Source organism: Carassius gibelio, chromosome B3 (assembly GCF_023724105.1).
Source record: "Carassius gibelio isolate Cgi1373 ecotype wild population from Czech Republic chromosome B3, carGib1.2-hapl.c, whole genome shotgun sequence".
In the NCBI taxonomy this organism is placed as follows: domain Eukaryota; kingdom Metazoa; phylum Chordata; class Actinopteri; order Cypriniformes; family Cyprinidae; genus Carassius; species Carassius gibelio.
Window position 1 is genome coordinate 33,203,468 of NC_068398.1, and position 15,590 is coordinate 33,219,057.

At 36.2% G+C, this 15,590-nt stretch overlaps 2 protein-coding genes across 3 annotated transcripts in view; one reads left to right on the forward strand and one right to left on the reverse strand.

Moving 5' to 3' along the window:
- cyth3b (cytohesin 3b) overlaps nt 1–3,053 on the forward strand; it is a 41,580-nt gene extending 38,527 nt beyond the window's left edge. For both annotated transcript variants that reach the window (XM_052552643.1, XM_052552642.1), the window contains exon 13: nt 937–3,053. In XM_052552643.1, the coding sequence (XP_052408603.1) occupies nt 937–1,009 (73 nt within the window). In that variant the 3' untranslated portion in view covers nt 1,010–3,053. The remainder of the gene's footprint in view (nt 1–936) is intronic.
- A 218-nt stretch (nt 3,054–3,271) lies between these two features.
- Nucleotides 3,272–13,533, reverse strand: cacng5b (calcium channel, voltage-dependent, gamma subunit 5b). The gene is made up of 7 exons (XM_052552671.1): nt 13,417–13,533; nt 11,984–12,033; nt 11,255–11,492; nt 9,033–9,119; nt 7,374–7,514; nt 7,153–7,298; nt 3,272–5,592 (listed from the first exon to the last, which is right to left on the reverse strand). Exons 3-7 carry the CDS (start codon nt 11,448–11,450, stop codon nt 5,335–5,337), a joined length of 828 nt encoding a protein of 275 aa, XP_052408631.1. The 5' UTR covers nt 11,451–11,492; nt 11,984–12,033; nt 13,417–13,533; the 3' UTR covers nt 3,272–5,334.
- Nucleotides 13,534–15,590: the final 2,057 nt, after the last annotated feature.

Sequence of the window (15,590 nt, forward strand, 5' to 3'; positions counted from 1 at the left end):
ACAATCCTTATCTGCTTATCTGTAATCATGCTTTAAACGCTCAGGGTAGGGGACCATTCAGTCTAGCTTTGGAAACAGTCCAAAAACAAGGGCTTCCCGTTGGTTTTGTCTTTCAGCAGAAATAAGTTCTGTCGGTGCAGAATCTGAGCCCAAAGAACTTAATTGAAACACGTTTAATCCATTCAGCAGAATTATTTTCAGGATAGTAAAATCAGGGTAGATATAGTAAAAGAGGAAGGATATGTTTGGAATAGATAAGTGCCATATTACTAGCTTAGGTCTGTGCTGTATATTCTGTGTACTACCAGCTATTACCAAATAGTAAGTAAAAGAGTGCACAATAAAATAATACCTTGTTGATGCATCAATTTCATCATATTGTATGTGAGTGACATTCTGTTAGCATTTTGGGAAAATGTAATTTGTTGCTTTTTTTATTGCTGAATCAAAACTCATTCAGATATTAAAGAAATACTATGCTATTCTGAACATAGATTGTGCAAATTAAACCCATTTCCCAGCAACCTTTGCAAGATACAACAGCACTTTTTCTGCTCTGAATCTCCAAGAACTTACAGTTTATAACTAGAGAAAGAGAGAACAGGGAGGAATATAGGAACCCTAACCTAAACCTAATGAGCAGCATGGCTGTTTACCATCTACAAAGACAGATCATTAGTGACCATTTTGAAATGCTTGATAGTCTTGTGAAAAAAGTTCATCTTAGCAGGTCTGGCCTTGCACTGGACAAGTCTCAAAAACAAGGGGCGGGGTTAAACGGGGGCGGGGTCTGTCCTCAGAAACCATGGAAACCAAACTAGGTCACTGAACAAACTATTTTCTATGATGTGTGTACTATATATGTGATACATTTCCATATCAAAGATGCCAAAGTCTCTCTGCCCCCCCTCACATCTCCTTTAATTGCTCCTTCAGAGCGAGCATCAGCCGGGACCCCTTCTACGACATGCTGGCCACCAGGAAGAGACGAATCGCCAACAAGAAGTGATGTCTGCATCCAAACCGCTTCCCCAAAGCCTGTTCACGGCAACACACACTGCCTTCTGGGACAGCCTTTGAGCAATGTTTATAGTTCCTTTCTTGTGTCTCTATGCGTATAAAAACACAGCTGTCCTGATCTGTTTGTATTTGCATGGTACAGTATGTATAACTGGGCGGCTCACTCGAGAGTCCAGAGGAAGTCGTTTGTGATCTCTCACTACAGATGTCAGATAAAAAAGCCATTCATTTCAAGAGAACAGACATATTTAGATCCCCACCGACCTGACAATGTGATTGCAGGGCTCTGAGACAATTAGCCTTTGTGGCCATTGTCTCTTATGGTGCTAGAAGACTTCCTGCGTGCATGTGACCTCAGCACTAGAAGCTCAAATCGACATTGATGATCCAATGCTAACACTAGGTGACGGTCTGGAGTCAGCTGGACTGATTTCATGTTGTTAGAGGAAGAAACAGCAAATATGTAACATACACTGCCGTTTAAAAGTTTGGGATGAGTACGCTTTTTAATGTTTGTTTTTTAAAGACGTTCCTTGCGCTGATTAAGGCTGCATATATTTGATCAAAAATACAGAAAAAAAGCTGTAATTTTGTGAAATATTATTGCAATGTAAAATAACAGTTTTCTATTTGAATGTACTTTAAAATAGAATTTAGTCCTGTGAAGCAACGCTGAATTTACTCCAGTTCTAATATGATGATTTATATGGAGCGCCGGACAAAAAATTGAAGGTTAAATCGTGTGCATGATTTACTATTTAGTTCCCTCGATTTATAAATTGAGCACACAATTTACTAATCCGTTCCCTTAATTTGCTAAATCGTGCACACGATTTATAAAACACAAGAACAAATTAACAAATTGTGCGCACGATTTAGCAAATCGAGGGAACCAAAAATCTATCGTTAGCAATTTTTAGTACATCGAGTAAACAAATTAGTAAATTGTGTGCTCAATTTATAAATCGATGGAACAAATTAGTAAATCATGCACAAAATTTATATATTTTTTCTTGCTTATCATGATATGTGAAATATTTTTTTTATAAACAAAAAGTTAAAAAGAACAGTGTTTGGTGAGCAATTTTTCTTTATTTTTTTAAGAAATTAATACTTTTATTGTATTAAGTATTAAGTGGATAAAAAGGGTTATGTCTTAAATTGTTTGAAAAGATTTCTATTTTGAATAAATGCGGTTCTTTTTAACATTTATTCCTTAAAGAATCCTGAATAAAAATCACAGGTTCCACAGAAATATTAAGCAGCATAACAGTTTCACCACTGGTAATAAATCAGCTTATTACAATGATTTCTGAAAGATCATGTGACATTGAAGACTGGAGTAATGGCTGATAAATGTAGAAGTATATTAAGATAGGAGACCAATATTAGTTTTTTGATCAAATAGATGCAGCCTTGATCTTGATCAGCCTAGAAAAAAAAAAATCTTACTGATCCCAAATTTTTGAACAGCATTGTAAATATAGATTTAGTTTCCATGTAGCGGTCCATAAACTTTTCCGTTCTGGTCTTGGATGACAATCTTCTGTTGCGTATGATGTGTTGATGTAATACGAATGAATTTGCTTGCTTTTCTGTTCTTATGACAAGTATAGTTAAGTATCTTTTTATATTTATTTTCTCCATGTGAAATGATTTTATTCTACTCATAATTGGAAAACTATAGATCTAAGTTATGTGTAAATACTGTAAACATTTGTCTTCTTTTTTGTGTAAAGTACAATCTCTGTAGCATATAAATCTACTGGCTTTTTAATGTTGGGGCTCTTTGCTCAGCAGCCTTAAACTAATGTACTTCTGTCAGGGAAAAACACCTTGTAATTCTGGAAAATTAAGCTTTTTTTTTTTTTTTTTATCCAGTAGCAATTTATATGTGGTTGTAAAATAACAGCCCTGTGCAAGGGCAGAATACTATCTCCAATGCCCTTTGGGGCTCCAGATTAATTTTTATATGTCTGTATAAGCTATTGGTCGAAATGTACATGAAATATAAAACAATCATGAAGCTAAAACATTTCTGAGTGATTTTTTTTCTCACACACATCAAAGCTCTTTGATCCTACTTTGATCACACCTTGAACTCGCTTACCACTTTTTTGAAATGGCTTTAAATCACATTCTTAGTATTAAATTAAAGTTTAAGTGTATTTAAGTGACAAAAAACTGTTAAACGTTTTGAGAAGTCTAGAGCAAGCGGAGAATTAAGAAACATGGATTATGAAAAACAAGGAAAGTTTTGCAATATGTTTAGATTATATACATGGCACTGTAAATGCAATCTTTCTGACACTTACAAAATATTAATGTAGAAAGCATCATCATACATTAGCTATGACAGAAAGACACAATACAACATTTCAGATACATTTTCAGATACAAAAAAGAGAGAAAAGCAACATTTGTAATATATGTCTGTACTATACTGTGTTATGCCATGTTTTATCAAACATGGATGAGCCAAAGCAAGTGTTGAACATTCACAAAAAAAAAAAAAAAAGTTTCATTAGCTTGGTTTCATATTCATAGCAGAAAAGAAATGAATTTTATGTAAGCTGTGTACAACTCTATAATATTACAATTCCATCACAAATATTTAAAAATGATTTCAGGTTATATTCTACTTTGATTGATGTGTTTCATTTCAGACGTGGAATAATATTATGTGATATTTGTGGTATAATTGTTAATTTGTATTTTTTCTATTATATATAGGCCTACATTGTATATGTTGACACGCTAATTTATTCCTAAAGATATAGCTATATATATATAAAAATGCACTTATTTACTAATATTTTTTAGAACAACCTCTATAAGAATACAGTTTGATATGAATAGATTTTATATTGCATAAATACATAGTATATTACGCATTCATTTTGTACTATTCTTGAAAGCAGATCAATCTACAGTAGTTGAAGGCTAGTGTTTCATAATAGCTACAATTCATGTTTGTATTAGCACCATACATATTTACATTGATCAACACCCAGCTGTACAGTAAAGTGCCCCTATCATGGATAATGAAAGGTTAATATTTTGGTTTTGGGAGTCCCCAACAACAGATAGACATGCATGCAAGGTCAAAAACACTTGCATTGTTTTATAAAATGTATTTATTTTTCCTTACTTGCTCAACGACTCCCAAACGATTCGCTAAAAGATTGGTTTTTACAAACCCCTCCCTTGCTTGACGCCAATCTGCAGTTATTGGTTGATTGGTCTTATTTTCATTTAATCAACCTCCGCTCTCTCTCCTGAAGCCCACGCAGAAGTGACTTAAACTGTAGTTTCTCAACTGATCGCTAAAGGCTTTACAGCAAAAAAAAAAAAAAAAAAAAAAAAAAACCAACAACATCATATAGTTCATATAGCTAATTAAGCTTATTAAAATTGCTAACCTGGTCTATATAGCTAATTTTGCCCTTCATGACAACTGTGAGGGGGGGATTTTTTTTATAACTCATCCATTTAAATATAAAAGTTCTGCATAATTAAGGGGGTGTGGCCACTTGAGTGACAAGTGGATTGCTGCTGCTGTCACCACCGTCCAGCTAGGTGGGCATGGTTTCAGCAACCAGCTCCCGCCTTTTTGCCCATTTTCGACTATCCGGGAGTGTCGCGTGGTGACGCGCTACCAATGGCCGCCTCCGCCCACTTTTGGCTTCAAAAACGCTCTTCGGAAATCTATGGGTGACATCAGGGACACCATGTTTTTATATGGTAATGTTTGATAAAGCAGCGTTTGTGAGTGCAGTGCTGCTTTGTGTACTGCGTTATCGTGGAAACCGCTATTTTTACTGCTTCAAAAGTGGCATCTGGTGTCAAAGAATGAATTTGGATTTTCATTCAGACCAACTCGAAAAGATAAAAAAGTTGGCGGGCAGTATGCTAAAGATTAATGTTGACGTCAACATTAAATAACTTGGGACTCGTTTAAAAACGACTCGTTTCAATGAATCACAGTTGACTTTCTTTTGAGAGACACAATGAACTTTAGGATTTAAAACTTTGCAGGATGTTTTCATTCACTTAGAGCTGTGTTACACTGCATGAAAGGTAATTTTCAGAAATCCATAATAGGGGCACTTTAAACTTCAATGATTAATATTCACCTTAGTAGTTGTGTGGATCACTCCAAAGAAGTATACTATACTGCCACCTGCTGGAACAAAGCCATTAGCTCACTACAGAACAGGAAAATTACAGTCATACATTCTGTCAGTCTGTTCCCTTTCTTAAGGCAAAGACACACATCTATGTTTCAAACCCAGTTCTGACGGACACTGAGCTTCAGCAGGGAGAGGAGGACACCTGGTCGTAGTCAGGGCACTTGAGCAGGGCAGGGTAGCTGGCGTTCATCTGGAGCGAGGTGTCGCTGGAGATGTCTGACGGGCTGCGTCCTCGCGTCCAGGCGTCGGGGTGAAGGTACTGACCCGAGTAATCGGAGCAGTTGCTCAGACGCGGCCGGTAGAAGCTGGGGTGAGGCTGGTAGATTTCCTCCGCTGTGTAACGCTTCATGAACAGGTAGACGGACATCACACCTGCACTCTGAACAGAGAGAAGAAAACATTTCTTGAAGGAAACACCAGGCAACAATAAAAGATTTAGAGAAAAAGCTTTGATTATGACAAATGATGACTGCTGATTTAAATGCATGATAAAAATGTAGTGGTGGCCAAAATGATTAGAACACTAGTATTGTTCATCAGCTAAAAAATGGTTTTAAGTCAGTTATTTACATCTTTTGCTGTAGTGTGTCAGTAGGAAATGTCATTTCCATTTTCAAACATTTTCAAACATACATTTGCCATTAATTGTAATAATCTAGTTAGATTTTTGTGCTGTAAACAGAGATCTGATCATCATCATCCAGTCTGTCTGGAATAACATGAAGAAACAGAACAAACTGAGACAGACTCAAACCAGAAGAACTGTGGCAATGTTTCCAAGATGCTTCAAGAAACCTAACTATCAGTTATATTTGACACACTACAGCAAAAGATTGAAATAACTGACTTAAAACTTTAGCTGGTGGAAATACTAGTGTTCTAATCATTTTGGCCACCACTGTATCTAGAAATATAGACTGAAGGAGAGAGAGACTAATCTATCTATCTATCTATCTATCTATCTATCTATCTATCTATCTATCTATCTATCTATCTATCTATCTATCTATCTATCTATCTATCTATCTATCTATACTGTACTGTACAGAATGTAATGTTTTCAGATTCTTAATTTAATTTATTTGCACATAAATGAAAATGTATTATAGTTTACACATTTATATTAAATACAATTAGTTGAACTTAGCTGAGTGCTTGATATTTAAGCAGTTTCATAATTACTTCATTAATGAAACTTGAATGTGAAGTATTCCAGTTTTTAAATACATTTTTAATTAAATGTATTAAGCTTATTAAGTTAGTCCATTATATGTCAAATGATTAATCGCATCCAAAATAAAAGTTTTCATTAACATAATATATGTGTATACTGTCTATATTTATTATGTATATATAAATACAAAATATGTATGTATATATTTAAGAAAAAATATGTTTATATATTAAATATATTTATATATAATATACAATATCAGAAAATTTATATATATGTATAAACATGTAAATATTTTCAAAATATATACTGTATGGGTGTGTATTTATATACATAATAAAGATAGTTTACTCACATATATTATGTAAACAAAAACTTTTATTTTGCATGTGATTAATTGTGATTAATCATATAACATCACTAATATAGATAGATAGATAGATAGATAGATAGATAGATAGATAGATAGATAGATAGATAGATAGATAGATAGATAGATAGATAGATAGATAGATTGTCAAACACTTCGGAAGATTAAATTATAGCATGTGGTAATCTTTAGCATATCACAAATAGAGGTTACTCTTTGGCATTCCTTTTATCTTACATTTCTTTAAAGTCAGAGTTAAATTATGCACAAAATAACGTTTGAATGGAGTCAGCACATTAAACATTCAGGCTGAATTAACTGCAGAGAAGTTGAATTCAGTGCGAACGCCCTAATAATGGAGAAAAGGGAGAGAAGAATGAAAAAGAGCTTTTTACCTCAGTGAGCAGGAAAGAGATGGCAGCGAACGCAAACGACCAGCCGTACTTATAGCTGAAATACGCCTCATTACTCTTGGTCCTGCTGAACATCTCGTCATTTATGCTGGAGATGTAGAGCACCAAACCAACCACCAGAGACAGACCTGAGGGACAGACCAACATCAGTCTGACAAATGAGACGTGTCAGACTGACAGAGGAGGAAGAAGAGGAAGTGTACCTGACAGGATGAAGAAGATTCCAGAGACAAACGCCAGTATGGTGCGATGGGGCCGAATGTGTCCGATATTGTTGAGCACGAAACCAATGAACATAAAGAACAAACTGACCAGAGGGAACGGCGTGGCCGAACGAATCATCTCTGAAAAGATATAAGAAAGAGCAACTGATAGTCAGTGTGAAACTGTGAGTATAAATACATGTTCACAACAAGAACAATGACTACACTGTAAAACCTAACAAATATTACAACTAATGTGGTTTAGTCAACTTTACTGTCCAACTTAATTGTAAAAATCTAGTAGTTTACACACTATGCCTTTGTTTCTGAGTTGAGATCAATTGTTTTCTATGAGTACCATTGAGTACCAACTATAGACTATAACTATAGACCGACTGATGAACGAATAAGTCATTCTGTCTATATTGGTCGTGCTGTTCAAAATGTGTGGTTTTATTGAATTCAAATGCTTTTGCACAATAGCTATCATCTGGAATCAGCTGTGGAAGCCAGTTGAGTCATGCGAAGTCATGCGCTATTTGTGTGAAGCTCGTGAGCGACTGTTAACGAAGCTGCTGACGGAGAGGATGCAGCTCAGTGAAGGATCTCTCAGCTGTCCATCAGCTCAGACCCTCAGCAGGGTAATTACCAGCACACCGAAATAAACTCACCCTTCAGAACTGACAGCTACTGCAATAACCACCCATCCTGCTTTAGCTGTACAGTTTGGATTGTATAAGCAGTTTATGCAACTGGATTTAAATATATTAAATGGATTTTACATTAGGGTTTGTTCTCTTCTGACAGCCGTGGGAAAGCAATGTTAACTGCAAATAACACAATTAACCATATATAAAATGACCTGCCCTCATCCTCATCCTCATCGTTTTTTTATTTTTTATTAAAGGTATAAATTACCCCCCACAAATTAAAATTCATCATTTACTCACCCTCAAGTTGTTCCAAACCTGTATGAATTTCTTTTTTCTGCTAAACACAAAATAAGACATTTTGTCCCCGAATAGTGTCTGTTCTCCATTGACGTCCATTGTATTTTCTTCCAAAGTGGAGTCGGTGGTTAACTGCCAATGTTTGGCTATTTTGTGTTCAACAGAAGAAAGAAACTCATACAGGTTTGGAACAACTAAAGAGTGAGAAAATGAGCAGATTTTTGGTTGAACTATTAAGTCTGAATCTATGGTTATAATTATCTTGTCGGCAATCATTGTCTGCTTCGACCAAAAACAAAATGTACCACAGGCAGCTTTACTGCACTATTTGCACTTAGCAAATACCATCTAAATACTCTTTCTTTTTTTTTACAAAATTTTTTTTAGTTTTTTTTTTTTTTTTACTGTTCACACATTACACTTTGCTGTGTAAACAGCTTCTATTGCTATTAAAAACATGGTTTGTGGCAATCGCCGGGTTTTGTGCAATTAAATATTGGGCCTTCATGTGTTTTTACTGATCGCATAGCTGTCAGATTTGTTAAAATGTTTCCAGATGTAAACACACTCATTGACTCAAGAGAAAGAAGTCACTGAATTTAGTCATTTAAAACAAATAATAATAATAATCCAGTCAACTCTGTGTCACAGATATGATTTGAATGATTTGATGATGTGTTTGTGATGAAGGCACGGTATAATCACTTACTCAGGACACTGACAGTAGACTCACTGGTCAGCTGAATGCTCATGGGCATCACATACTCGATGGTGAAGCAACGGCCTTTCTCCTCACCTGAGACGGAGAGATCACAGAGGACGCTATGTTTACACCGAGGTTGTGCTTCATAGTTTAGGACACAAAACAAGGTTGCGTTTGTGTTTCATTTCACAGTACAGAACAAGGCATTGTTCACACTGATCATATTCAGAACAATAATCACAATAAATAACACGATTTCAGAGTTTTTTCACACTTAAGGTTCTATTCTACTGATAATAGATCAGTCTAATGATATTACAGCTGAATGTTGTGTGTATGGTGAGTCAAAGATGGGCGTCACAGACACTTTCCTCATGTGGTGCGACCTACAGGATCAGGAGATCTCAGTCAGTCTCATATCACATTTACACATTCAACACTATAACACATCAAAGCACCGAAATAATGTGAGACTTCTGGACTTCTGAAAGTTTGGGGTGTTTTAAAGCAGAAGGCCGAGGGTGATCCTCTAGAGCTCAAACGACTGCTCACATCTGTTCACAGTCACGCTCAATTTAACCGGCTGTAAACAGCGAGGGTTCGGAACAACTCAGTCCAGTCACTCATCCACATCTTCACACACACCGAGCGAATTCTCTCACAGAGATTAATGTGTGTGTTTGTGCCACAGCAGGCCGTTGTTTGCCAATTCAGAGGAATGTGAGCTCAACATGTCATCGAAACGATAAAGAAACATCCTGCCTCTAGTGGATAAACCTGCCATCCCATCATTAAACACATCCATGGAGATGTCAAGGGAGGGCACAAGCATAGAGCTGGAACCTTTGTAATCAGCCCAGAACGCCTGACCAGCCAAAAATAATAGTGTGAACCAACAAACCCCTTTGAATGTGTGAAGTGTATTGGAACAAAGTGAAATTACTGGCTATTTGCAGATGAACAATTTACGATACTCACAGTGAGAACTTATCAAACACTGCAAAATAAGAAATAAAACTCTTAAAAAGTTTTTTTTTTCCAACTCAGGAGCATAAAGTGAACTTTTCATTATACTGTAGCAAAATCACTGTTTGGGTGTTTGTTAAAATTCATTGGATATCTCATTTTGTATTAATGTGATGTAGCTTCATTTCTTAAATATCAGCACTGGGAATTGGGAGTTTTACGCACACTTTTCTGAAAAAAAAAAAAAGACACAATTGAAATAAGTTTATAACAGATTTTGGGGGTGGGAAAGTCAGGATTGTGAGTTTATATCATAGAATTCAAGGGGAAAAAATATCTGAATTGTGAGTTTATGTCACAGAATTGTGTGGGGAGAAGTTAGAATTGGGTGTTTATATCAGACTTTTTTGGGGGAAAACATGGAATTCAGGGGAAAAAGTCAGGATTGTGATTTAAAAAAAAAGTCAGGATTGTGATTATATCATGGAATTCAAGGAAAAATTATCAGAGTTTTTATCAGTATTCAATGAAAAAAGCAAGAATTGTGAGTTCATAGCACAGAATTTTGGGGGTGAAAGTCAGGATTGTGAGTTTATGTCACGGAATTTTGTGAAAAAACTCAGAATTGTGAGTTTATGTCAGAATTTTTGGGAAAAAAGTCAGGATTGTGAGTTTGTATCAGAATTTTTGGGAAAAATACAGGATTGTGAGTTTATATCATGGAATTCAGGAAAAGTCAGAACTATGAGTTTACATCAAGGAACTCAGGGGAAAAAAAAGACAAGATTGTGAGTTTATATCAAGGAATTCAGGGAAAAATGTTTGTTTTTACAGTAGTCAAGGAAAATGTCAGAATTGTGAGCTTATGTCACAGAATTTTGTGTAAAAATCAGGATTGTGAGTTCACATCAGAATTCTTTTGGGGAAAAAATATGGATTGTGAGTTTACATCATGGATACTGTGAAAAAAAAGTTAAAACTGTGAGATAAAAAAGTAGCAATTATATATATATATACATATATATATAATCATATATATATATATATATATATATATATTTTTTTTTTTTTTTTTGTATAATTATTATTATTCAGTAGCGGAACAAGCTTCTATAGAGATGTGTATTCCTTAAAAATTATTAATAATAATAATTTCAAGCTGTAATGTTGTGCATATGCACTAGTCCATGCAAGTCAGATTATTTTTAAATTAATAATTGTAAATGTAACTTGAGGTAAAGTAGACTCAACCATGTACTTGCCTGCCAGAAAACAGACTCTCCAGAGGCCGGAGTGGATGGACATGCGTATGTCAGCGCTCTGGTTCAGAGGCAGGATGACACCCTCCTCCAGGTAGAGCCAGTAGTCAGTGCTGACTGCGATACCCAGCAGCCCCAGACTGCATACCGCAAACACACTGCTGAGCAGGGTCAGGGCCTTCCTCCCGCACGCGCTCATGCCCCTCAGCCTTCAGCAGGGGGCGCTCACCACACAGAGAATCTGAGGGACACGCAGATGCAGTGCTGTCATTTCACAAAGAGCTGCTTTCTGACTGTAAATCAGCCACGCGTCAACTTCCATCTCCAGCAAATCTGACACATAATGAATCATGAAAGCGAGATGAGATTCGCAATCCTTCCGGCAACTGATTTGATGAAAGTGATTGCGGAAGCACACAGATGCAGCTGGGATGCCAACAACTCAGCTCACAATGCGAGATTGACAAACAGCACATTTAGTGAAAATCCACACAAGGAGAGAGAAAGGGGTTCAGTTGTTTCTGGCCAAAAATACACATGCACACCCATGCGTTTTCACATCTGTCCATGTGTCATCTGAGCACAGCTGGAGCCGCTGAACATGAGATACGTGTGAGACACTAATGCACAATGCAGTATGAAACTGAATCATGCTGCTTGCTGTGTGGCATTGCAAAACTAATATTAATGTGACATGTCATATATGAATATCCCATGTGAAGTGCAGTATACCTGTAACTTAGAATGTGAGAGCGTCCATTGCTGCTGTGATGATGATGCACCTGTTTAAAAAGGGACACATTTGTGAGCTCCTTTATATTTAATGACAGATCTGGGACACTTACTGTGCAGAGATTATGTGCATATTCAACCAGTTAAGCCAAATACAGTTTTACAACAATGCAGAATGATAAAAACTAATCAACATTTGGGTTTACGGTCTTATATGGCACATATAAAACTTTTCACTTCAGAACGTTTATGAAGAATGACAGCTGTCCCTCACTTTTTGAGCTGAGTAACAACGCTTGTTTTCTGTAAAGCTGCTTTATAGTTGAATTGAGCGTGTTTCACTGTTGAACTTTGCGATATCATCAACACTGTTACCAAAATAAACTTAACCAACATTTAATTACATTTAGCTGAATAATGACTTCTGTAGAGCTGCTTTACAGCTGAAATTAAATTAGCCTCATAACTGATTTTGCATCATTAGCACTGTTATTTTCCTGTTTATTTCTCTACAGCTACTTTGAAACCGCCTGTGTTGTAGAGAAATGAATTTAACTTAGAAAACTAAGAAATGTTTGGCTTGCTTATTTATTTATTTATTTATGTATTTATTATTTTTATGTGTGTATTTGTTTATCACCAATACCAATGAAGACCATTTAGGTTTTAAAAAAGAGCCCATTTACTTTGTATTGTTAATAAATGATGGTGCAGTACAATTAGTATTTTACAGTCCAGTAGCTATAAGAAAACTTCAAAGATAAGAGAAATCTTTCAGTATTTGTATTAACTTTTTTTATAGTGATGGATAACAGCAACTATTATTATTTATTGCAAATGACAATAACATTAGTGACCATGATAATTTAGCTGAAACTATGGTAACCATTGTGCGTTTTTGCAAGGGCGCACAGCACTTTGGGGCATCAAGTGCGTGCAGCAGGAGACTTCCTAATCAGCCGCATCACACTGCGATGGGACCTTCAGCCTGTTAGCAGCTCACTAGGTTTAGAGAATTTGGCTTTTGGCTTTTCTGTTTAAAATCTATTTCAGTTTCTCCGCTTTTACTGGTTTCATCACTGTAAAAAGGTGTTTCTCTGCACATGTTGCCGCAAATAGTTCTGGACGTTAAGTTCCGCGCACAGCTGAATTCTCGTTATTATAAACATATGCAACCAATTATGCTATTAAAAACACATATTAATACTTTTAATACATCTACACTATATCAACAATATAACCATATTTAAAGCACAAATTTGAAACACGTTTTAATGTATTGCATGCAATGTGTAAATCACACTATAAAATCATGCATTTAAGACGCATTCATCTGTGCTGACATTCAAAAAAAAGAAAAAAGAAAAAAAGAATGATGTACTGTATATACAACTGTATATTCCTTCATCTGTATTAAAAAGATGGTGAATTACCTGAAGGATGTTGCTGATGAGAGTATATCTGAGTGTAATCCAGCTGTGGAGTGAAGCAGCTCCTCGCAGCGCAGGCTGACCACGAGAATGAACACGAGCCAGCGAGCGTGTTGTACATGTGTGTGTGGGTGCGCGCGCGCGTGTGTGCGTGTTACGTGAGAGTACGTGCGTTGCTGTTGCAGGTTAACGAGTCTTATCGATAACGAGTTATTCGTCATCGGGTCATCACTCAAAAGCACAAAAACACTCAGAAAATGTTCAGATAAATGTATTTTTGTACTTAAAAGCATACGCTATATGTATTTATATATAATAATTGTATTATTTTTGCTCTCAGACGTTTGCATAATCCCCAGTTCGAGTCCGGGGCCGGTTTGGATAAAATCGAGAAAAGTCGACGAGTTGGCACTCAAACTCGTGACACCCAAAGCCAAATTATGTGTTTTCATACCTATCTCCCTAACATCAAATGCAGATGGCAATGTAATCTTCCTAACCTGGATCCTCTGCACACCTCTTCTACTGTTCTTCTCTCATTTTCTATTGGTCTCTGGCCTGGATTCATTTTGAAGTCTTTACAGACTCATCTTTTCTCTAATAACTTCCCTCTCTCGATTTATTGCCTTCTTGGTCATCAGGGTGCCTTGAGGAGCTGAGTGGGCTGCTGTCCTCATTCTCTGGGGATGGCAGTCCACTTGTAGTCTTTAGTGACTTCAACATCCATCTGGAGAAGCCTTACACTGCCGTCTTCCACATACAATTGTATCACATTTCTCTGATCATTTACATATTACTACCTGTGTGCCACCGATTACTCTCCCATCTGTCCTCTGTAGTGTCATCCTCTCTTCCCTCACCCACCCAATTTCTCATCTCTGGGTGTGAACACAGTAACTGACACTTTATATGCACTTTCACTTCTTGTCAAGACAATAATTTCAATTTCAGGTTCAATTTAAGTGTGCTTCATTGGCATTAACTATACATTTGTACTGCCAAAGCAGTTGCAGCTGGGCTGCTTTACAAATAGAGCACATATGTATTAACAGAAAGAAAGATAATAATAGTAATAATAATAATAATAATAAGTATTAAGCAAGTAGTGCAAAATTAATGTGTTTATGTAAGTATTAAATTAGAAATAAAATAAAATAATATAAAGTACTAAATTTTCAGAGGCAAAATATACATGAAAGTAAAGTAATTATTATTTTATTATTTGTATAGATCTTCTGATTAGCTCTTTTTGCATTTAACTCGCTCTCGCTTGTAATTTAAGTGGGATTGGGCTTTTTCTTTTTGTCCCTCCTGTTTTTAAATCCCGCCTGAAGACTTCTCTGTATTCCTTGGCATTTGGATACAATATGTTTGTGTTTGTTAATGTGTTTTTGTATTGATTGTGTTTTGAGTCATTTCTTTTATTTCTCTTAATCTCTATATTTACTTCATTTGTATATGTACAGCACTTTGCCACACCATAGCTGTTTTTAAATGTGCTATGTGCCTTGACCTTGACCTAATATAATAGAGTAATATGGCATACATACAATTTACATGTGTTGGAAACATCAAATCAGGGCAGGTTGAGTGTTTTCTTTTCTATCATGACAAGCAGACACATATTGAGCAGCAAACACACAGCAGTTCTTGTGTTCTCCTAACAAATACGGCAGTTTCTCCTGGTTCAGAAGAGTTTTAAATGTCTGATGGATCTGCTGTATTTGATCATAGAAAACTGTCCGTATGTCCGTGTATTTGGAGCATTTGATTCTGTTTCCGTCTGATTCAGATCACAGTGTGAACACAATCTCTGTTCCAGTGCAAGCCACGTTTTTCTGTGTCTGCCTGTCTCTATCATCAGCTTGTGTCTGCTGAGTCTGTACCTGGTCTACGTGCTTCTCAGTTTCTTATCTGACACACAGATACTCTGCCATACTGTACTCTCTTTAGGGCGAAATGGCATTGCACTTTACTCTGTTGTTCTGTTTGGGTTTGCCAGTGAGTGATTTGATTCTGTTTGATTTGTGCAGTAATCTGATTGATTCTGATGTTGTGGTTCAAAGCATCAGGACTAAAGCTCTGGATCAGCTGAGGGAGGGGCTTGCTTTCTTTGTTTACCTCTTGGTATGGGGGTCACTGAGTTTCCAGAATTGAATTGCCCTTTTTTGTATCTT

What these genes read in the sequence shown, in the direction of transcription:
- cacng5b (XM_052552671.1), bottom strand. Translation starts at nt 11,450, where the DNA reads ATGAGCGCGTGCGGGAGGAAGGCCCTGACCCTGCTCAGCAGTGTGTTT. An exon ending in AATCTTCTTCATCCTGTCAG is followed by an intron (nt 7,299 to 7,373) that starts GTACACTTCCTC and finishes TCTGTCCCTCAG; the next exon opens with GTCTGTCTCTGGTGGTTGGT. An exon ending in TCTCTTTCCTGCTCACTGAG is followed by an intron (nt 5,593 to 7,152) that starts GTAAAAAGCTCT and finishes CTCTCTGTTCAG; the next exon opens with AGTGCAGGTGTGATGTCCGT.